The sequence below is a fragment of the Crassostrea angulata genome, chromosome 3 (genome assembly GCF_025612915.1).
Source record: "Crassostrea angulata isolate pt1a10 chromosome 3, ASM2561291v2, whole genome shotgun sequence".
NCBI classification, from domain to species: domain Eukaryota; kingdom Metazoa; phylum Mollusca; class Bivalvia; order Ostreida; family Ostreidae; genus Magallana; species Magallana angulata.
This window is the reverse complement of record NC_069113.1, coordinates 32,850,953-32,874,161: the sequence shown is the minus strand read 5'-3', so window position 1 is coordinate 32,874,161 and position 23,209 is coordinate 32,850,953. Positions and strand designations below refer to the sequence as shown.

The 23,209-nt window shown below is 35.2% G+C and overlaps 2 protein-coding genes across 2 annotated transcripts; both read right to left on the bottom strand.

Moving 5' to 3' along the window:
- Window positions 1–2,493: 2,493 nt before the first annotated feature.
- On the bottom strand, window positions 2,494–8,133 carry LOC128177655 (uncharacterized). The gene is made up of 10 exons (XM_052844454.1): window positions 7,897–8,133; window positions 7,368–7,574; window positions 5,811–6,002; window positions 5,353–5,469; window positions 4,840–5,109; window positions 3,964–4,107; window positions 3,502–3,603; window positions 3,278–3,299; window positions 3,102–3,160; window positions 2,494–2,727 (listed from the first exon to the last, which is right to left on the bottom strand). The coding sequence occupies exons 1-10, from the start codon at window positions 7,937–7,939 to the stop codon at window positions 2,639–2,641; spliced, it is 1,245 nt and encodes a 414-aa protein (XP_052700414.1). The 5' UTR covers window positions 7,940–8,133; the 3' UTR covers window positions 2,494–2,638.
- An 854-nt stretch (window positions 8,134–8,987) lies between these two features.
- Window positions 8,988–12,705, bottom strand: LOC128178319 (uncharacterized). Its single transcript, XM_052845430.1, has 10 exons — window positions 12,620–12,705; window positions 12,015–12,209; window positions 11,464–11,652; window positions 10,988–11,110; window positions 10,542–10,805; window positions 10,251–10,373; window positions 9,837–9,938; window positions 9,680–9,701; window positions 9,488–9,546; window positions 8,988–9,186 (listed from the first exon to the last, which is right to left on the bottom strand). The coding sequence occupies exons 1-10, from the start codon at window positions 12,660–12,662 to the stop codon at window positions 9,095–9,097; spliced, it is 1,212 nt and encodes a 403-aa protein (XP_052701390.1). The 5' UTR covers window positions 12,663–12,705; the 3' UTR covers window positions 8,988–9,094.
- Between the last annotated feature and the right edge of the window lie 10,504 nt (window positions 12,706–23,209).

The following is a 23,209-nucleotide window of genomic DNA, read 5'->3' as shown; positions in this document are numbered from 1 at the left end:
CATTACAATTACAGATCACTAGTTTGCTGTGTAATGCTCCAAACTCGCTCACATTGAACTTGGCATCCTCCTTCCGTAATTGATTGATGAGCTACCAAAGAGAATGATTTGCATGTGCTTTTAAACAATATTTCCTTGGCAATACGGCAGTCGTTATTCAATGTGTGATTGCAGCCAAATTTTGACTTGTAATTCCAATTCCATGAACCATAAATCCCACCATTCTCTATGCTACAAATCTCTGAGCTCACTTTTGCACTTTTATAGTTCAATACACCGAGCCTATGCATCTTTTTAGAAATATTCTTGAGCAGTTTTTGACAAGCGTTTTTTTCCCTCTTATTTCGTATGCAGCCAAAACCTCAAAACAGCGCTGATTCATAACTAATGGAATTAATTTTTCACAATTACGAAGCTGCCCCGGTAGTGTGTTGTGAGTGATAGGCCAGATCGCTTCTAAAGATGAGATCTCTCCGATACAAGACGAAGTGTGGGTTCCCCCTATTGTTGCAACCCTGTCTCAGGAAATGGCACGGGTCCCTTAAATTATTCATCTTGTGATTCCCGTCTGTCAAAACAGACGCAGCTGATGAATGCAGTAGTGTATTTTTTCATTCAGTGACACTACAAGCATCGACATCGCTTTCCAGAAAAGTCATATTTCTTGGTACCAATTTGCCTAATGCTTTGTATCGGGGGATATCTCCTACGTTCTAGCTTGTACCAAGTTGTATAAATCTTCTGCTCCAAGGATCCTATCCAATTGCGATGATTCAAACAGCACGCATATATTTTCATTTCAGAATATTAGCATGTTCTTGTATCAAAAATATAGAAAGAAATCGGAAACTTGGAGCTAGCCTCATGATCGAGCTCGTGATCTGCGATATAACCTATAGCCATTGGCGAATGTAACTGATTGCTCCTTTTGGATACCTAGGGAAAAGGGAAAAACGGATTTTACAGCAAATACAGGGATTAAATGAGAATGTCAGACATTATTGGACATCAGCCTATCAGCAGTACCACCATCGATGCCAAAAAGTCTCTAAAAGCCTCGTCATACAAAACGGCAGACGGCAAAACGAGACCCCTTGTGTTTTTTCTAAATGGTGGTTTATCTCCCCATATCTTTATTTGTTAAGGTATCAGGACTTCATCTGCGTATAATGACACGTCCCTATACTAATTCCTGACCGGGGGATGGAGTTGTTTCAATATACTTCCACTTAAATAACTTACAATATCTTATCCCCATTAATCATTATTCAACAGTGTATTGTTTATGAATATTCATTGGGGGCTTTCTGTTAGAAGATTAATTCGGAAATGCTCCCTTATCACGAATAAACAATATATCATACTTAAATACCGAATATTCCATATTTATACGTCTTTAATACGTCTCCCCCGGGTCTGGCGGCGCGGAATGCATGAGGGAATCCGTAATTGATTTGTATACCCTAATGGCTACGGCATCGGGCCGACCCGGCCGCAGAATTCACAAATCCTCTGTGAAGTATTTCAAATGCTTGGACCAATTACAGGGAATTTAAAAAGCTGCTTATTTTCACGAAGAGCTGTTCATTGTTTATCGCTTGGCTTGGCTTCAGAGGTAATTGGAACATTTTCCATCGGATAGCTTTTTACAGATATTTTCCAGTCACATGGAGATTCGGATATTTTTTTTTTTGGTATCTCTACGTGTTCAGTAGGGAAGATAAAGGAATTAAGGGAGACCGGAATCAAAAGTTTATCAGGGCCATTCAGCGTAATAGAGAATAAAAGAGTGAAGATAACAACATACCAGAGAAATAGAAAAAGGGGGAATGAGATATATAGCAAAGAGGGGGAGCCGATTTCTCTGGCCGCTGACAGATAATTCTTGTCATAATTGCGGTTTTATCTGAAGCCTTTTTGTCTTAATAAGTAGCGAATTTGCAACATAATAGTACTTTTATGTTTTCGCCGATTCTACAAAGGTCAGTTGCAAATTTGAGCAATTTACACACGACGTCCAATAATTGCAACAACAACGAAAATCTTGAAATATTCCTTTGATTTTCGGGAAAAGGTTCCAAGTCGGTTATTTTTCATTCTCGGAGTATTTCTCAACAGCTATTAGAAAGATGATTATTTCTAAAGGCAAATAATTGAGATAAAACGATTGTAAAATGTGAACCAGAAAAAGTTATGTTTCCTGATGAACTTTGTAAGCTGTGATATCTGGAGCATAACTCTAGGTCTCAGCTGTTTCATCACCTTCCCTTAGTCTCGGTAGCGCCATTAAATCTTCCCACTCCATACAACAGTGTGTGCTGACTGTATCAGTGATAATTGTTCGGTTCGTGTGTTATAGTCCTTATACACAACGCAACATTTCAAGAATGAATCGCTCTCACACTCTCCCAACCCTTAATCCCCGAGCATAAATAAATAATTAACACAGTTTGTAATCAATCTTACATAAATAAATAATTAAAACAGTTGTCAATCAAAATTACAGTAGTTTATTTTCTGTGTAAAGATATAACTCTTCTGACAAAATATATGATTATATTGGTTGAAAGAAAATGCATTGATTTAAAATGTTTATATGGAAGTCTTCACCGATGGTGTGTTGCGTCATGTAATTGCATCATTTATACGTCGTCATTGATGGCACCATGTAACCATCGCTGTCCAGCTCTTCGATTTGGCGATGGGGGGTCTGCTCTTTTAGGTCTTCTGAAAAAAAAAGAAATACCAAATGATTAGCGGAGAACGTCTTCTTAAATATTTTCACACACAGTGGTTCAATTTATATTGGTGGGTCTGAATTTTTGTTGTATGAGTTTTATTCACGGTTTCGAGGATATGAGAACACATTGAAAATAATCGTAAGCTTTCCTATCGAGTTTCTAACTTCGATGATCGAACATCAATTTGATTGATTATACAATATTTCTACAATTTCCATAAAAAAAAAAATTCCGATAACTTCCTTGTTAAATCGAACACAAATTTGTATTTCTAACAAATGGCATTTTCCATCGGCATTTTAGTATTGGAAATAGGAAATGTGCGTAAATGACTAGTCAAAATCAGTACCAAGTACCTACCCAGAGAGGAATAATTAGGGCCCGGGCCCGCATTGAAGTGCACGGAATCGTAGGTGGACCTAGAGTGAAAAAAAATTGTCATCAATTCAACCAACTCATATCTCATGATATCTATTTGACAAAATTGTTATGCAACCAATTACTGAATGCCAAAAAGTCCTGGAGTTTCGGCCTACCTTATCATAGACATTTCTGCCTCTGAAAAGGAAATGATAAAAAAATATGAATAATACATGTCAAAACAATTTCTGTATACATATAATGCTGGGATTTTGTCCGTTTCTTAAAGTTAAACTATTTTTTTTTTAAATCGAATTTTTTTTTTTTTTATATTTGAGTTCTATTTTGCAATTCTTAGAAATTTGGCTCATAGTATTGCCAGAGCTTTGCAACTTCTGACCTTTTCTGAGTTTCTTTGCCTTAATATACAGAATGGCACTGACGGCAACCATGATTCCGGATAGGAAGATCAATGCACACCCAAGGAGAAGTAGAGAGAGGCCTGGCGAAAAAAAAATACGAGAAATAGAGGAAGTACAGTACTATCTGGAGGAAACAGCCATATTATTGCCGCATATAACATAAACTCAAAAATAAAAATACCCGCTATATTATTAAAAAACAAAAACTAATAAAAACACGAATAAAAAAACCAAAAACTAAACCGATAATCGATTGAAACAACTATGTGCATAGATTATTTAGATTACCAATGGGCAATGGATAATAACGACGACCAACTTGTATGCAAAACAAACGTTTAAAAGAACCAGTTCTGATATATTAGTGTTGATCACTTTAATTTGAATAAAATGCAATGTACTGTCAATGTAGTACGGTATCAATTATAATTTGCCTGTACCCCCAGTGTACGAGACGCCGCTTGAATTCTCGGCAATGAAAGTTTCATCTATAGATAGAGAGTTGGTTGTTGTTGGCGATGCTGTTGTTGTTGTTGTTGTCGATGTTGTCGTTGTAGTACTGTCTGCATTGCTCGCGTTACAATCTACAATGATAGAAAATACAATAGCAATCAATGTGATTGCTAGTCATTGGTGTTTGTATGTGTTTTAACCCCTCTCCACCCTTTTCATCAATAATAGTTAATACCGGTATTTTTTGTTTGTTATTTCCATGATAATTGAACTGATTAAACTGAGTAATGGAAAGGATATCACATACAACTAAACTACATAACATGCGCGGATCCAAAAAAACCCGAAAGGGGGGGGGGGGGGTGTGTAGAGGACTATCTTTGTTTGCCGGTTGGGGGTCCAATGCCTATTTTTGCTATTGTTACTATGCAAATTTAAGAAATTTGAATTTTTAAAGGCAGGCCCGGAACCCATGCAATCCCAACCTACTCTAGATTCGCGCAGGTAGGTATCGCATACATGTCTTCCTTTTCGCACACGAGTCCTTACAAAATAATTCGCGAAAATAAATTTCCGCCAAAATTTTTGGCTTGACTTTTTGGATGTCATTACCAGAAAAAAAAAATGAAACATGGTTCGTTATGATATCAATTCGATGACAAAAGGTAATCAACCATTTATTGGATATTTTTCGAACGCGTATACTCTTTGTTTTACAGATGTTCAACACATTTGCTTACACTTGAATCATTACAACTTTTTTTGGAAGTTTTGAAATCCAATTGAATAAAAATCCAACAACCACCCACAATAACTATCCACCCGAACATTATTACCTGACAAAATAGATACTGTGTACTTACATGGATATTCTTGGCCACTATATGACCTTACGCTGGTTTTTAGATATGTACCACACGATGCATTTCTCGTAGCGTTGTACACATCACAGGAAAATTCCCCAGCATTGTCAGCGATCGCAAAGGTAGCCACGATGGTTCTGGAAAGTATACAGATTTTCCCGGGCTCAGTAGACGCTGGGGTGACCACGTCCGATTGTGTGGAGGAAACGGGGAGGAAGTTGGGCATGCCAGCGGGACGATGACAGAATCTCATTGGACGGGCTGGACTACCTGCATATGACCAAGTTAAATAAGAAGGTCGAAGTGAAGAGAAAGCTTGGAAAGTTCAAAATTAATTTATTTAATCAGGTTTTAATAATGACGACATCGTAGGAAAAACTACGCGAATAGTTGCGTCCACCAATCGCAACCTCTCGGGCCTTTCCGACAAAGCTCGGAATTGTGGAAAAGGCGCGAAAAGCTGATGCAAATTTTAGCTGATGGCCTGTATATCAATATAACGACGACACTTACCCACTTCCGACTGACAGATCAATACTATGGTGGTTCCTTTAAGGTAAACATTGTCGGTTGATCCAGGTACGTTGGAGGGACTGAGGTCGAAGACAGGTAGACCGCTGGAGGGGTTTGCTATAATATAACAGGTTTTTTTTATGATTTGACAATATAATTGTCAAAGAGATATTTGAGTTACAAATAATCCGCAGCGAATGGAATTAAAAAAGAAAGTTTTCGTATAATGAAGAAGAGTTAGATTGCAGGCTTCCAAAATTTGGATTTTCCTCCGGTTAGAAGTTTCATGAAAACTGTATATATACAAAGAAACACGTACATTTAAGTGATAGGTTATTAAACAAATCTTATAAATTTTTGTTAAATTTTGCACAAAAGGGTATACTCAAACGCATTCCTATTTACACATAACAATTTCGATGTTGCGCCAATAAAAAAACAAAATGTTTGTGCCTTACCCACAACGGCGACATTTACAGAAGCAGACGTGACTGTCAGTGATTCGTTGTTAGCGCCCGTGTGGGTGATTTTGCACTGGTAGGAGCCGCCATCTTCACACGTGACCCGTCCCGCTGAGACACTGAAGTTAAGAATTGCCCCGGAAACTCTTCCTGCACGCCCTTCTGTTGTGGCCTTTAGAGCTAAATTATCTGATGGAATATATTTTAATTCGATTATATATATATATATATATATATATATATATATATATATATATATATATATATATATATATATATATATATATATATATATATATATTATAAATAATCGTGTTATTACACTTTTATATGCTTTGAAATCATTCATATTCGTGGTTGCACGTGCTTTGTTTGTTGTTGTTGTTTTGTTTGTTTGGGTTTGCTTTGTTTTGTTTGTCTTTTTTTTTTTATTATCGTTGGAACTATTCACCGACAGTTGTATATTCCCAACTAATTATGAAATATTCTGTATGAAAATAAAATCATGTACATGTAACTATGCTCCCATGTTTCTGATATTGTAAAAAAAAAAAATAACTTACAAAGTACGGAAATTTATCTCCGCAAAATTAAACGATTCTACAGTTGCAGTAAATAATGAAATGTTTTAATTTAAACTAAGTGTTGGTTTAATGTAACTTTTGCCAATGGTGAACACTTGGTTACAGTTTAATTAAACCAATTTTGACTCTAAGCAAAATAAGTGAACGTTTAAAATTAAAGTAATTCATATGCAAATTGAGGGGAAAGTTGTTACTTCAATACGGATTTACATAAATTTTTGCAAAATGATATGTTTCCTTTATCTTAGCGCTGTGAATTTATATTACATTTTCGATTTAGATATTTACATACATGTACATCCCGAAAATATTTCATCAAAGTTTCAACCTAATAATAGGTGTTCGGATAGAATACTGGTAAATGCAGATGGTCGTATTTTTTAGTTGGTTATAAAGTTTTTAATGATACCCTCTCTAAATTACCAATTTCTGTGTATTTCAGTTAACCTTATTTTGGCGGGAAACATGTTCCGCTAATTTGAGTACATCGTTTACTTGCATACATTGTATACAGGCACGTAGCATAAGGGGGCAGGGGGGGGGGCTGCCCCCCCCCCCCCCAACTTTTTCTCGCAGCAACAAATTTTTTAAAATTTACATATAAAAAATTAAATTATGATGGAGTTGGCCCCCCACTTTTTTGGGAGTATGTAAAAAATTGATATGAAATGGGGAGTGAAATTGAAGTTATACTACCCCCCCCCCCCCCCCCCCCCCGATTAGGATTTTGAAGATTTTGGGAAACTTTAAGTTTTTTGGGTTTTTTTTGCTTATCTAGTTTTTTTAGATGAGTCTGGCCACCCACTTTCAAAAACGATGCTACGTGCCTGGTATATACATATAAGTACAGACATTCAGAAAGACGCTAGCTTTTTGAACAACGAATTTCCGCCAATGTTACCACCAAAATATCGTACACGCTAAATTTACGACCTTTAAAGTAGTTCCCCTTAGTAATCAAACCACTTACTATCCCGAAACACCGGGTCACTTCCCTTGGCCGGGTCTTCCACGTAGAGGATTGTAATGTATGAGGACTCGCTGACCAGTTTACGCTTGATTTCCAGTCGGCTGATGAAGTTAAATCCATTTCCCGAAGGTGCACACTTCACTACAAGTTCTCCATTGACCACGTCTACCTGTGCTGGAGCTTCGAGGTTTGCAACCTGTGCTTTACCTGTTTTGCAAGCCCCACAATATATCAATCAAGTTACTCAATTTCTAGGCCTGTATTTTAAAAAATATCTTAAAGGAAATCCGTTGCGTGAAAACCTTTGAATAGTTTATCTATACAAAAAAACCTACAGTTTAATGAAGTGTTTGTTACATCAAGATATCATTTAAATAAATGCATACTTGAACCCCCCCCCCCCCCCCCTTCAAAAAAATCACTTCGATTCACTGTCCGAGAAAAAAGCACCCTTAGAAAAATTACCTTTATCGATCATATAATTCAATCAAGTGTGTAAAATTATCACAACTAAAGAAGTAGGTTTTACCTTGTGCAATGAAAAGAATAAATAACACAAACGCTTCCCTCATTGTAACACAGAATGGATACGTAAAGAAATAAATTATTCCCTCTCATATTCAGGATGTGAGGGTTAAGCTATTGGTCATTTCTGACCTACATCCGCCATGATCAGCTTTTGTCACGTAATATTGCATTAAAGTACAACTACTTTATGCTACATGTATTGTAACATAGGTCCATGTCTATCGGTGAAACATTTGCATGATATCTTGTTTCATAAAACTCGGTTCAAACCAACGATAGAAGTGAAAAATGTAGGTGCAGCCATACCATCGTGTCTTATATCACAAGTGGTCAGGTGTGACGTCATGCTGTTGTTTACCGCATTTATTCGATGATAATAATTCGTCTAGTATTTTAAAAGTACTTTACACTATATGAGCTGAATGAACTACTTCCTGAACAAGCATAATGACCCGACCGACATCTAACATCCCATGTTGGAAACTCTTTGTATACCTGTCTGTCGATTCCCTGTGGCGCGCCATCCCTACCTAAGTACCCTGTCTTCGATTATAGATACACTGGAATTGTGCCTTTTCCGTTGTTTCGAAGTCTTCATTATTCGTATGACTCTTTTAACTATTTTCATCCTCTTTCGGCTAACTCATTAATGAATTCGAAATGTTGCTTCCTTCAGAAGTCTATAGTATTTATATAGGTTACCACTTTCAGGGAACTGAATAAATGATAGCTCTGCATAAAGTAACAGGAAATATTCAAACATAAAACCTAGTTGTTAATTTAATTATATATATTTCAATTGAGAAAATCAAATGCTTATTTTTCTTTGCTACATTAGAGTTTATAGCTAAACAATTTTTTTAATTAAGGTAGAAAGATTAATTTGATCAACCAGCTTCCTTAGTTCTTTTCTAATTCTATGCTCGTAAACATTTCTAGGATGTATATAAAAAATTTTCGATTAAAATTCGTTTTCATTAATAAACAAATCTTTAAATTTTTAAAGTAATGATGCAGAAAAAACATCCAAATAACTGAATTCACCAAAGTTGAAATATTCTTTCTTAATATAAAATTTCAACAAATTTTCCAATTTTCCTTGTGTTTTTTTTTCTCACTAAATCTTTGAGTTTGAGTTATTTTAAAGACTTCTTAAAGTTCAACCTATATCACTATTATTACAAATGTTCACAAATCAATCACTTTCCCTTAAAGGAACTGGTAGGCATTACATATCCATCACTGTCTTGTTTCTCCAAAGGACGATGGTAAATGTTTTCCGCCAAATTATCTAAAAACAAAATTAAGAAGAATCAATATGCGTAGGTATAAGAAGACATTTTTCATTGTTAGATATTAAAATCAAAGGAACAGCTCATTACTGTAAGCAATTGACATCTCTCTCTCTCTCTTTGTCTCCCTCTGTCTGTCTGTCTGTCTGTCTCCCTCTGTCTGTCTCTCATTCTCATTCTCTCTCTCTCATTCTCTCTCTCTCTCTCTCTCTCTCTCTCTCTCTCTCTCTCTCTCTCTCTCTCTCTCTCTCTCTCTCTCTCTCTCTCTCTCCACTCAGTTTCATACTACAGGTAGCTTACCCAGCGATGAGTATTCAGACGCCGATTTAGAATTGTATTGAACTGAATCATATGTGGTTCTAAATCAAAACAAAATAAAAAATATAGATTTCATAGTATCTAGAATTTTATGTTTAATTGATGAAAACCGCATTTACTTTAACTACAAAGATGTAAAAGAAGAATATCATAAGTCAATTAAAAGTTTATTACCTAATCATCACCGCCTCTGCTTCTGTAATTAAAAAAATTGATCGTTATTTTAGTTAATATCTTATTGTTTAATTTTGCATTGACCAAATGGATATACATGAAATATATATATCAGCAATAAAGCATTGTCGGATAAGCATCGAACATGTAAGAAGACCTTTTCTGAGTTTCCTGGCCTTCAGATAGATGATGACACTGGCGATGAATAGAGCTCCAGCAACAACCAAAAACACACAGCCCAGAACCAGGACCGTGTAATCTACACACAAAAGGAGTTCAATATCAATTCAATAGATGTCAATCAATTAAAGTAAATAAAAAGCGTGCGTTTATTCAGAAAATAATTGACGATATAAACAATCAAGAAGTCAAATACAGGAATAACAAAACATACAACAGAAATACTTTGAATGTACTTTAAATAAGGTGTAATTCGCAAGGACTAAATACATTTTGCGATTGACGATAAATAAACCGGTTATCGCTGCGACTAATGCTACGACTGTTCATATGTTTAAAAAAAAAGGTGCAGTTAAGGTTTATAATTCATTTTGTAGTAAGGTATACAAACCCTTTGTTTCAGGAGTTGTAAATTCTCCAGTATTGATTTTTTTTGGAATATTTGGCGATGACGTCACATTCGATGTAGGTGTTATAAATGACGCATTCGTCGAACCAATACTCACATTGCAGACTGCAATTATACAGATCATGTCTTTAAAAAATACAAACAAAAATAGTATTGAAGAAATTTAAACAGAATCCAATTTCAATTTCATAAAAATATCCTTCACAAATTCCTAAAAATATAAGTTTAATATACTACATAATATCGTTCTAACTTGATTTTCAACATCAATACCCGGGAAATCCTGAACAGTGAACGAAGCAGATGTAGAGGTCATGTGAGTAGAACACCCCCTGTTGGCTGTTGCGTTGTACACGTCACAGTATACAAGTCCATCAGAGGTTACCGGAACTGACGCCAGAATGGTTCTAGTTTTAACACAAGACTTTGCGGAATCCGTAGAAGCAGGAGCTACGTAATTGGCTTGAAGCTCAGTTATGAGTTCATAACCAAAGACTTTCTTTAAACAAAAGCGCATCGGGTAAGCAACAGGAAAACCTGGGCAAAAATACATGTATAACTTTGGACAATCACCATTCCTTTATTATAATCGACATCAACTTTAATTTCTACATGATAAAAATCTTATTATATCTTATCACATTACATGTATTATTATGATACTTCATTTGAAAGAACACATTACACATTTGCAGTTCTTAACATGCAACAACGCTTACCAACTTCCGCCCTGCAGCCTATGATAATGGTGGTGCCTTTGAGATACCTATAACTGGAGGAGTCTTCATTCGGAATGTTAGAGGGACTGAGTAACAGAATAGGATCCGCAGACGATGGTGGAACTGAATGGAATATGGTAAAGTTGGGAAGATTGATTCCAAATCATAAAGCTACCGTAAACGGATTACGTTTGGATGTGTATTTTCTTTAGCGTTTAGTCATCAAATGCCATGTCAATAAGTTTAAGAATACACATACGTACTTTTTATTTAAAAAACCTGCTTATTCAGATCTACGCAAACGTGTTAACAACGATATCCGCCAAATATCATACCCGCCAAATATAATACGTTTAAAGTAATATTTCAACAGGCGTCAATAATATATATATTTTCAGGTAATTCATAATATTACGATATTATTGTTTCAATATGGAACGTAACAAAAACGTTACCAGTGATGTTCATGTACCTACCGACCAAGTTCATAAGTACAGAAGCCGATGTCGCTGTTGAGGATAGGTTGCCCACAGTGTAGGTAATCTTACACTTATAGTAGCCCCAGTCATTGCAATTCACACGGTCCTTGGATAAGTTTATTTCCAGAGAAGCCTCTTTAGAAGCCCCTACCCTCCCAGTTGCAACTGTTCGTGGTCTCAACTCATCTTAGATTTTAAAAAAAAAAGATGAGAATTAAACAGAAACTGAAAACAAATGAAAAATCAAATGCATATACATCAATGGAGCTGACCTTTGAAGATAGTTTGTCTTTTTTTTTTCAATAAATATATTAAAAAATAATTTTTGTTTGTTTTCAACAGATCGGTTAAGTTTTAAAGTTGCTGTTGCAACAAGAACTGTTTGCAAATACTGTTAAAGAGGAAAACCAGAGCGTCTCGTCTACATATTCTTGCAATAAAAAAAAACGTATAATTTTTTCCCTTTAGAATAGTGATATTCACATTATATGAATTGATTCGGCCGAGTACCATTTGCTCCATAAGCAAGCTGTCACCATTCTCCTTACCATCCCTAACTATTGGAGTGAATCCCTCGCCCACGTACACAAGAGTACTGTACACTGATCCTGTTGCGGGCTTCCTCTCGATCTGGATTCGGTTGATGGCACCAGTTTTTAAGGACCGACAACTGATGGTTAACGGGGCCTTCCCAAGACTTAGTGAGGACGGGACGCTCAGCTCTACTTGTGTTTGTGCATTTCCTGTATTCAATATAAGAAAAATCAATGAGATGATTGATCTTGGGAAAAGTACATACTAGTATTCGTTAGTCTTGTGTCTGGTTTTAAATATATGTATCATCTGTGGATGAAAATATTTTTTAATTTTTAAACTTCTACAACGCATGGTAAACTTTTAACTTAAGGTTAACTTCGCTTATATGGATTAGAACAAGTTCCTTTAGTTTAGTGATTATTTCATTTTCAACATTGTAAGATTAAACAGGAAACACTAGGCGTACATGTTCTAACGTTGATGAAAGTTTCAATCATGATACATCGCATGTAAACTTCTGCATCTAAAATTTCCAATTCTTCATATATAATTAATAACCTCTTTAGGAAGAAAGATATCACATGGTTTTTTTTAACCATATAAGTTTTTAATTTACCTGGCGTAATAGCGAATGGTAGAAAAACGAGTAACTCCCACATAATTATAACACAATCATGTACATATATGATGACAATTAGATGTATAAACAATGAGAGGTCTATCAGGATATGTTATTATGTTCAGTGCATACCAAGTTCGGTAGTGTGTATATACTATGACGTGTCCGGTCTCTGACGATACATATATAGATAGAGTATTGCCCAAAATAATCTTCATTTTGAGATGTGACTTTACGAATTAAAAAGATTAGTCTATAATGTAAAAATGAAAACTTCACAAGTATTTGAAAGATAAACTAGTAAAGAATGCGTGTAATAAAACAAATACACGGCCATACACTATTTTGTCTACACATATTAATGTTTGTTATCATACGTTTTGTTTTTGTTTTTGTTTTGTGGGGGGTTTTGGGTTGTTTTTTTCAAAACTCCATTCATCCAATACATTTATCTTCCTTGAAACTATTGCACAAATTCAGATTGACTCATCACACTATAAGCAGCTTTAGACTAAAGGTCATCGTCAGCAATGAATAACGTTCAGGGGCATTATTCAAGCTCAGGGTCAACACGAATTAACCCTTCCTTTTTTCTAAAGACAAAATAATATAATTTTAAAATTACACAACAACTATCAATTGTATATTTTTTAAACAAATACTTAATTTGGTGTAATTTTGCATAGAAATGTAAAATGTGAATATCTTACTGCAAATCCTGCTTTCAAAGTCAAAGAATAAAAATTATTTTTAAAAAAAAGAAGAGGATTTACTTAATAGATTGAAAGGCAAAAAAACTTTTTGGTGCGAGTCGACTATGGAGGGGTAGTCTGTGCCTAAAGAATGAGATGGTAAATCCCAAGGTAATTAAAGGGTTGTCTGTTAGAACACCTCGAACACCAGAATTCCACAATAATATACCACGCTCAATGTCCGATTCCTTGAGGGAAGGTGATATCTTCAATGCTGATCAATGACGTTTTATTGAAGGTGAAATGTTTATTGAATGAACAATTGTTGTTGTTCAATATATTTATTGTTACGCCTTGTTTGTAAAAAATCTTACTTTATCAATAGAATGCAGAAGGTCATATAATATTCATTTTGCATTTTGAAGGGAATAATTTCTAAACTAAACAATATCAATAATTCAGCAAACACAACGAAAGCTCGCGTTATTTACAGTATTTGTTCTTTTATCTAGCGAGGTAAACATTGAATCCAAATTTACGGGACCAATATGGATTTCAAATAAAATTGATTTGAATTCTGATGTCTAATAACAAAGAATCCTATAAAATGAGCCTTCTTCATATATATATTCTTTATTGCGTCTAAATATCTCATTGTCTTGAACAGCCTTTATTTTGTTTGCTCAGATAAATGTTTGAACATGGCATAGAAAAAAAGATGAGGAGGAAGAAGAAATATTGATGTTTCCATTACTTGCTTCACCCGGCTAGAGAATACACAAAACACATTTTAAAGGTTTACTGGACTAAAGGATGTAGCAAACAAGTCCTTGCAGTAAAATATTTGATATTGGGGAGATTTTTTTTCTTTTTGGTGTGGGAGAGATTATTTTTTCCTTGAAGAGGAATGCAGTTTGAACATGTCTAGCTGAAGTACGGCGGTCTCATTTCCTTCGAACATTCACATTGATAAATAAGTAATGTCAAAATGAAACGGGTTTATCAAGGATGTCTATGTCGCGAGGTTCAACACTAGTGTCAATTTAAAGAGACTCATAGAGATCTCAAACAGGGACTTCAAATATATTTTTATTTTCTATCCTGCATGTATCTCATTTCTGAGAGAATTGTGAAAAATAAAATAATTTGACTTTGTGTTTGGAAAGCTAAAAAACTAAATAAAATTTATTGACAATATGTGCTTGAGATTCGAATTACTATGAATCCAATGTGACAAATTTCATCTAGAACTCTAATGCCAAATTGAAGTGACCTTGACTTTAGCAAGCGACACATGGACGAATTATCGACTGGACACGGAAGTTTGGACAGAAGGATGGTCAGGCTAAGAGACAAAGGGACAGACAAATAGACATAGGGTGCTTTCCATTTAACCGGCATCGCCGGATTTGCCGGTGTTGCCTTCGTCGCCGATTGCTGGAACGCGCGTCGCCGGCGAGCGATTGCGGCCACGCAATATACCGTTGCCGACTAGGAAACAATATGGCGTCGAGGTTATCATATTCTACAAAACCAGTATTTCTAAAACTACAATTTGTCTTACTACATTGAAATACATTAAAACTGCAAATAACCAAAATATCTGGATCAAATTTTAATATAAGTATCAGTTTTAAGCTGCAATCGTCATCGTTTGATCATTGTGACGTTGCCAACCGTTCCATTAACGTCGCCGTTTCCCGATAACGTCGCCGGCGAGGCAACGTAAATGGAAAGCGCCCATAATGTCCATTTATTCCATATATTCAATCCCATTTTAAGTGACAGAATAACCACAATTTTCGAAAGCAACCTTTAGTGAGCACATTAGTATCAGTCACGTTGTTGTTAGGCTTAGCCATCAGTGCTAACAGTAACACTTCTAATTAATTAAGGTTTGTATTAAACTGTTGCAAAAATTCCAGTTAAAACTATTGTTGTCAAACAGACCAACGAATTTACTGACGAAATTACGTTTGGCTGCCCACGAACATTGACCCCCCCTCCCCCCCCCCCCCCCCCCCCGCGAATGAAAATGATTCCACAGTATACCCTATGTACATGTAATAAAGCAACTGACATTTAAAGAGAACACCTAGGTTTTTACCGATAGTTACTTTTTTGTAATGCATGATTATATTCCCTTTTCCTTAATGAAACACTGTTTTAATTGGATTATGTCGGTTATAAATTTCATACACTGCTAGTGATCTATAATGTATAACCTCCCACCCACACCTCCATAAACTGTGAATGATTAGACAAAAATTCTCATTCTGCATTTTTAAGATATAACAACTAAAGATGAATAATGTACAGTGCGGAGTGTATATGACCTTCAACTTTGGCAAAGAACCCATCTATAGTAATATCAAGATTTGATAACATTAACATTATTGTGTTTATACACTGAATCAAGAATCCATCCGTAAAAGGGACAAAAAGCCAACATATGTTCAAAGATTACTATAATTCTTTAATATGATTATCCTTTTTAAAGGCAAGACCAACCATCAATTAAAGAATAACACTCAGGAATGGTAAAAATTGAAACCTCAGTACGCATGCGTCGGAGCCATGCTAGAAGTACTGAAAGAGGGTCTTACACCAGTCTAACAAAAATTCACTGTTCGTGATCAGCAAAATGGATCAAGAATTTCTCCATGGGTATTTGTTGTAATATGAATAATAAAAGTGATTTGGTTTTTAAATAACTATAATTTTTTGCCGTTTATGTCATGAGAGTCCCAATTACACGTCCATTATAAGCCGTACCGTCATTCTCGTCCATTACCGAGAATACTCATTCCGCATCCCTGCAATAAATTCCGTATTTCCCCTCCAAAGAAGAATAGATCTGCATAGAATTTGCAGAGATTCCAAGAGTAAATCTTTTTAAGTCCAGAAATATTTCTGACACAAATTCTTCCAAATGCGCCATAAACGAATGTTTTTATCCCATAAAATCATTGCATCCAATATGAGATATGGCAAAGTGAGCAATAATTTTTTTTTTATAAAGAAAAATCAAAATATGTATTTTTGACTTCCGATGTTTTCTTCTATAAAAAGGAAAGTAAGGAAATTGCGACACCTATTATACAAATCTTTTGGCAGTCTTCATTACATTTCTTCTATTTTTGATATGTAATTTGCCAGTGATATGTAATTTATTATTCAGATGTTTCTTTATAAAGTAATCATGTTGCTAAAGCCTGGTATGATTTCGATAAGCCATTGACTTAGGAAAACGTTAAAGCTAGGAAAACCCATATGTATTTCGGATGTAAAGTAAAGAACTGGATTTGTTTTGTTTTGCTTTTTTGGGGGGTGGCGGGTTAACATAAGGTAAACTTAGTTTTCAAAAAATAGTTTAGGGACCAGAAACCGGACAGTAATTTAAAGAACTTTTAAGAAAAAATAGACCTTAAGGAGCTTATACATGTATTCGACTTGAACCTGAAATTAAATTGCAAATTTGATTAACGTATATAAAAAGAATAAGGAGGGATTTTTTTTTTTTACATCTCTCGTCACCAACGAAGGGCGTTCTGGTTCTAACAAGCCTGTTAAGTGATTATGTCGTACTAAAGTTCTTCAATACATGAATGTACATCTGATTAATTTAATTTAAAACCGACTGTCAAAAAATTCTTTTTATAAGCAAATTCATGTAGTTTTAACAGAAATTCGAATTAAGGTCAAGCTTTTGGCGGACGTGAAACGGTTCCACCACCAATACATAATCAGACATAGGTCTAATTGTAAGAAAGTTTTCATTAGATTTTTATCAGCAGTATTATTTCTATGTTTACATTTTAAAGTGTCAAGAAGCAACCTAAGTTTTACAAAAAACCCAAGGTTCATGAAATCTAACGAGCTATTCGATGCAAGCCCCAATGTAAGACGAACTCTTCAGATTAATCAAAAAGAAAAACATTCTAAAAAGCTGAAATAGTAAACATTCTTCAAAATTAAATGATCATCATAACACGATGCATATCAATGAAAATAAACTCTTTTCGTAAGATGTTTTGTATGGATCAGAACCAGGAATACAAACCTACAAATCTCATAAGCTGTATTATATTTAATCGATGAATCAATAAATTGGTAAAAAAAAAAAAAGTGAACTGTGAGAAAAATCCGCTCTGTTTTTGATACTTAATATCATCATTTTGAAAAACAGTTATTATTGTGACTTTTTGTTATAGGGATTCTATCGTTGCTTTTCAGTCTTCTGCCTTGATTAATTCTTCCTAAACACAGTATTAATTGTTTTTGGTTTATGGTTTTTTTTCTCTCTCTCGCTCGCTTTCCGCCTCCGAAGTTTGCGAGTGTTGACACACTGATAAGACTTTCTCATCCCACTGTCTCTGGACAAATCTTACGTAGGAACGGTGTGAACCGCGGTCTGCCTGGGAATCGATTATCGGATTAGCTCCCTGGGAGGATTAAAAGTCGGAGTGATTGTAAAATGTTAACTAGATATAAAATGGACAGAGGGAGCCAATTCGATGTATCTTAGCATCGTGAATGCTGAACTCGGTGAAATGTTCTTGCTTTATTTCTCAAACTTTGTTGAATTTTTGTTAATAGTTTTAGTCAAAATCGCTGTTTTCAAATAATTGTATAAGTCATTCCCGATTTTAGTAATTTGACACGTTTATCGTTTTGATTTCTTCCCAAATATCAACAACTTTCTTATAATACACTATTTGCAAGTCTAATAATTCAAACAATCTCTAGAATTGTTGCATGATTATCATTTGTATTTAGACTGAACCGCGCAATTTCGATGCGTTAATTGATGAGTGACAAAACGGTGAAATTCCAGTAATCTTTTGAAACTCATAAAGAAGTAATCTACAGTAACATGATAATTTCTGTAATTTTTGCATACGAAGTGACCAAGACAGAGTATATATAAGAACGCACCTTTTATTTACGTAATATTCTGTTGCGTGTAAATATGCAAACATATGATTCATGTTTAACCGACTTTTTATCAAAAGACTTTTAGGCATGAACTCTTTATTTTATCCATGTGACGGCACAAATTCCATTTACACGGGCAAACAGATCATAATTATCATGAAGCTTTTTGACCAATCAAATTTTCCACACATCTGCATGTACTTTATTCGTCTTTGATGAGATTTTCGCCGAATGACCACTAGATATACTTGCTAGTAACAGGACATGACTTACACCGACCTTCAATACTCACACCCCTTTTGACAAACTTAACGCCATAACAGCAGAAAACTTTGCCGCGTGCATCCTCGTCTTCCGTCGTCTGTGGCGATGATTCTATTTCGCGCGCCATTTTTTATTCCGCGGGAAACATTTCTTGACGTTAACGGTTGGCCTAATTTGATCACAGGAGCCAGAGGTGACTAATTGTTTAGCCCCTTTATTATAAAATAGATGCATTTTTTCGTGATATGCGACTGGGATCAAACCTGGAGTGAAAGTTTCCTCTATTGGTTTTCTTTGGGACCGAACGGGAAAGGCATAAACAAGAGCTTTATAGCGGGAACCAGGGAGGGATCAATAAGCTTATGTCGCTTATGGTTAAGTAAAATATAGACTTTGGTCTTTCAAGGTACAATAAAATTCGAGGCAATTGGGAAAAAGGAAAAATTACAACAGTCTGCAGAGACAATCCATCCTTAGCCTCAGATGTTTCTTGTAAATTTGCTCATCACAAAACGTGATACTCTAAGTAGAATTACGGCCGTATTGGGACATGCTAACGTTTGTCTTCAGATAATGGGTTTTAAATTTGTTATTACAACTTTTAAGCTATCTACAGACATGCGCATTGGGTCAAACGAAAAATTTAACGTGTGGTGAAATTGAGAATGATGAGTTCAGTTTCAGACAAGTTTGTGTGTAAACAAAGCAATAAATCGAATTAGGAACATTTGTGATTTAATATACATGTATTTCTAACAGTTGTTAGAAACGTCATGAAATGATCAGCGTTCTGAATCCAAGCCTTTAGAGTATTCGGTTACACCGTTTCAAGTAAATCAAATTAACAATGCAAAGTATAAATTCATCTACTCGCTGAGAATTCTGGTCATTTACCACCGATTATCATCATCAGTCCTTATTCTCTGTCTTTTATTTAGACAAGCGAGAACTCATACATATGGATAATGGCGAATGTTCGTAAATTTATGATTTAACGTCCCGAAGTGTTATTACGTTTTATAGCAACTCAAGACATCTTTGGCCCCTCGCACAAATAGTCATTTTATTGATATCCGTAGTCACCACGTTTAGTTCTGATTGTAATCGGGCTCGTCATTCTAGGGAGATACACGGTGCGAGGGAGATCGCACAATTAATCTCCAATTTGTTACTTTCATTGTCACGTGTTTAATTAACGATATCGGCGAAAAGATATGAAGCGTCCAGCTTTTGTCATATAGAACGATTCAAGTGATATGAGGGCGTCTTTGCAAAGACAAATAAGATAGTACATTAGCAAATAGAATCTGTCTTTTTAGTTTAGTAACTTGTCGGAAGACATATTGGATGATTGACAACTACGTTAAAATTTCTCAAATAAACGAGGATACGTAATTATCGTCCTTTTATTTTAAGCCTACACTCCAATGAAGAAAAAAGGAGAGAGAAAAAAACGCTTCTATATGTATAACGAAGAGAATAAATAGATGTAACAACACAATTAAGCTTTGTCTGGACGACTATTCATGAGAGGTATAGATTGGTGCTTAATAAATTCTTTTTTTGCACTGCATGATTTGAGTTGTCTGGTGGGGGAAATGAGCATTTAACGTAATCAGAGACTACAAAACACGCTCTTTTTCTGATGCAGAGCATCCCCAATATTTCCAATATCAGAGGTTTAAGGTAAAACAGATGCTAGACACGCTATGTGGTGTTGTTCCCGATCTGTCGGAACAGATATGGTCACGTGAAGCAAGAAGACCCCGTACGTCCACACCACGGTACGTTGAATAATACATATCTGCAAAAGAATTTGTCTATCATGGACCATAATCATCATTCTTGAAGCTTGGCAAGACTTCATAATTTATTAGACGACAGAATACAACAGATCTGGCTTCTCAGCCTCTTGAAAGAGTAAAAGTTGACTCAGCTTGGCTGAAGTTGGCAATACAGAACAGGGCTTTTACTACCATGAGCTAAAGTTTCCTCATGGTAGATGGTGCTATATGTTGCAACAAATGCCTGGGCTTGCCAAAACGTCGAAGAACATCCTGTAAAAGGGGGTCGCAATCATTACCAAGCGTAATTCTTATTCGTTAAGCTTTTCACAATAACAAGACATGTTTCTCTTCAATTCTAATGAAGTTACTGCATCATTTGTGAACAATTCAGTTGGGTCACGACACATTCTGGAGCAAGTCCTCGAGGAAAATAAAGCTGACAGATAACTGTTATGTGTAATTTTTATTGTTAATGATATCAGACAACGTAAACATTTGCATACCGTCCAAATAAAAGCCCAAGAAGAATATCCGTGTCTAAGGAAAAAATTCTAATTACACCTTTTCGTCATGCTATCATTTGTTTTGGTAATTGACAGTACTTTCCATCGTAAGCTATTCTTGTTTAAAACCGCCAGCAACAGATAACGGCAGAAATCAATTCCATGCAATTGAATCATTGTTTTATCTATCAGAACGCCATGAAAAGTAAATGTAGAAATGATGATTGGCTAGATACGACAATCTCCGTAATTAACCCCCACCTAGCGGTCGTCGCGTGAACTATAGTGATAACAAATGTCATTTAGGTGAAACATAAATCACAAAACCCAAGACGGGTAGAATCGGCGTTTACGATAGACGATTTAATGTAGTAAGCAAAGAAAAAGGGGAAGAAAGATACCAAAGGAAGCAGAATCTGTATTAGGTCACCGTGAATGTTTAATGCTGATTTTATGTTGATTTCGTTCCATGTTTATAGGCTAATTTGCATTTTTCATGAGTTTTAATTAAGAAGCCATGAATTCTAATTGTAAAATGAGGGCAAAGCATTTGATTAAAAATACTGTAAATGGTTAATCAATGTACTGGAGAAAATAAACACGTACAGCCAGTAATGCGTCGAACAAATATTTTGGATCAATCAAACCGTGTATGTATGGTCAATTGTATTTTGCATTTGTTTATCTATTTTTGTTTATTAATAGGTTCATTTCTACAAATACATGTAGTAATCTAAAATAAATCACCGATTTTCTTTATATTTCATTGGAAATAAAAGTTTTAAACACGGTTTGTTTGTTTTTTATTGTGTTTATATAAGAATCAAGGTCAGACACGCTTACAAACTCTTTTCAAAGCTTTTGTTATGAAGCATCATTGAAACTTGAAATTATATGTCAGATTTCATTAAGTTTTTCTGTAGGCCCCTTTCATTCACTAGAGATATAAAAACATGTCAAGTAGGAAATATAATGCCCACTTATAAAAATGGGTGACAAATACTTAGTTCACAATCATACTTCGTATTGTTTTCGTGACTTCATCCTTTCAGATGATAACAATTTTTTTGGCTAATCCTTAGTCATTGCTCTTTAAGTTTGTTTACCTCTGATGGTGCTGTGTGATCCTGACTGATATAACAAAGTACAAAGCCTCTTAATTGTGTACGTTTGGTACATGCATATGTATCTAAATGTGGTATGCTCTTTTAATCTATTAAAGTCAATGGTCTTTTTTGAAGTTTTATATATCGTTGTTTCTTTGTCTTGCTTATTCGAAAGAAAACAGAAATCGTGATTTAAACTTTTTTGTGTCAAGAATTACTCTAGAACATGGAAACCTTTAATTTGATTTCAATGATTAAATGTAGCTATCTACATCATCATTTTTTTTATCTAACCCACTGGAGACAATACCAAAAGCAAATGTCCAAATCATTCTTTTGTTTCTTGATAAGAGTGGTCAACAAGTTCGTTGCTTACATGTATTTCCTTTTTTAGGCTAGGGCGTGGTTTAGGACTGGCTTTATGTCTTCACTTGCTTTCGCAACGTAGCTGTGTACCTTCTTCGCCATTTTTGCAAAATGTAAAGGGTCGGTATTCGATCGTGTTTTCACCCCATACACTTCCCTGCCTTATCAATTCACGACAGTATATACAATGTACTTATAGTCTTAACTACTGTCATCCAACTCCGAGTTTAACTACTGTCATCCAACTAATAGTTAAAGTAAAACCGTGGTTTTATAATTTTATTATTAGATAAAGATATAAAAACATGACATTAAACTTGATATTTACTCACCCTCGTGCTTTTAGTCTTTGCATAATGCAAAATGTAAATATTTCAATAACGACTTTTTCTTCTTTATAATGCATGCATTTTCTATTAGGTTTTTAAAACTGCTTTTTCCTATACCATTTAATTGTAGGTCGATCAAATTAACATATCGAATATTGGAAGTTCTTTTTATTCGAAGCGGGTGCCATTTCTATAGTAGCAAATATTTTCTTAATCAGTGGGGCCAACCCGATTTATCAAATCTTTTCAAAAGGAGAAGCGGCGCAAATTGTTTGCAAACATGCCTATATCCTGTTGGTCAAAGAGTGTATTGTCAATGGGTCGATGTTAGGTATTTGATCTGCAGCCAGTTCATCATTTGGGTCCTTTTCCGTCAACAGGGGACCGTCAAAAGACAGTCACCGATCATAATAAAAGAAATGCGAGCAAACAGGAAATGTTGATTACCAGGTCTGATTTACAATTATGAACATTTACTAATAGCAAGCTCGAGCAGTCAATATTTGACTGTTTGTCATGCAATGCGCCTCTCTCTCGTCTGCACGCGTCTAAGTTCCCACTGATGTAAAAAAAAAAATGAAACAGAAACTTACAATCTGACG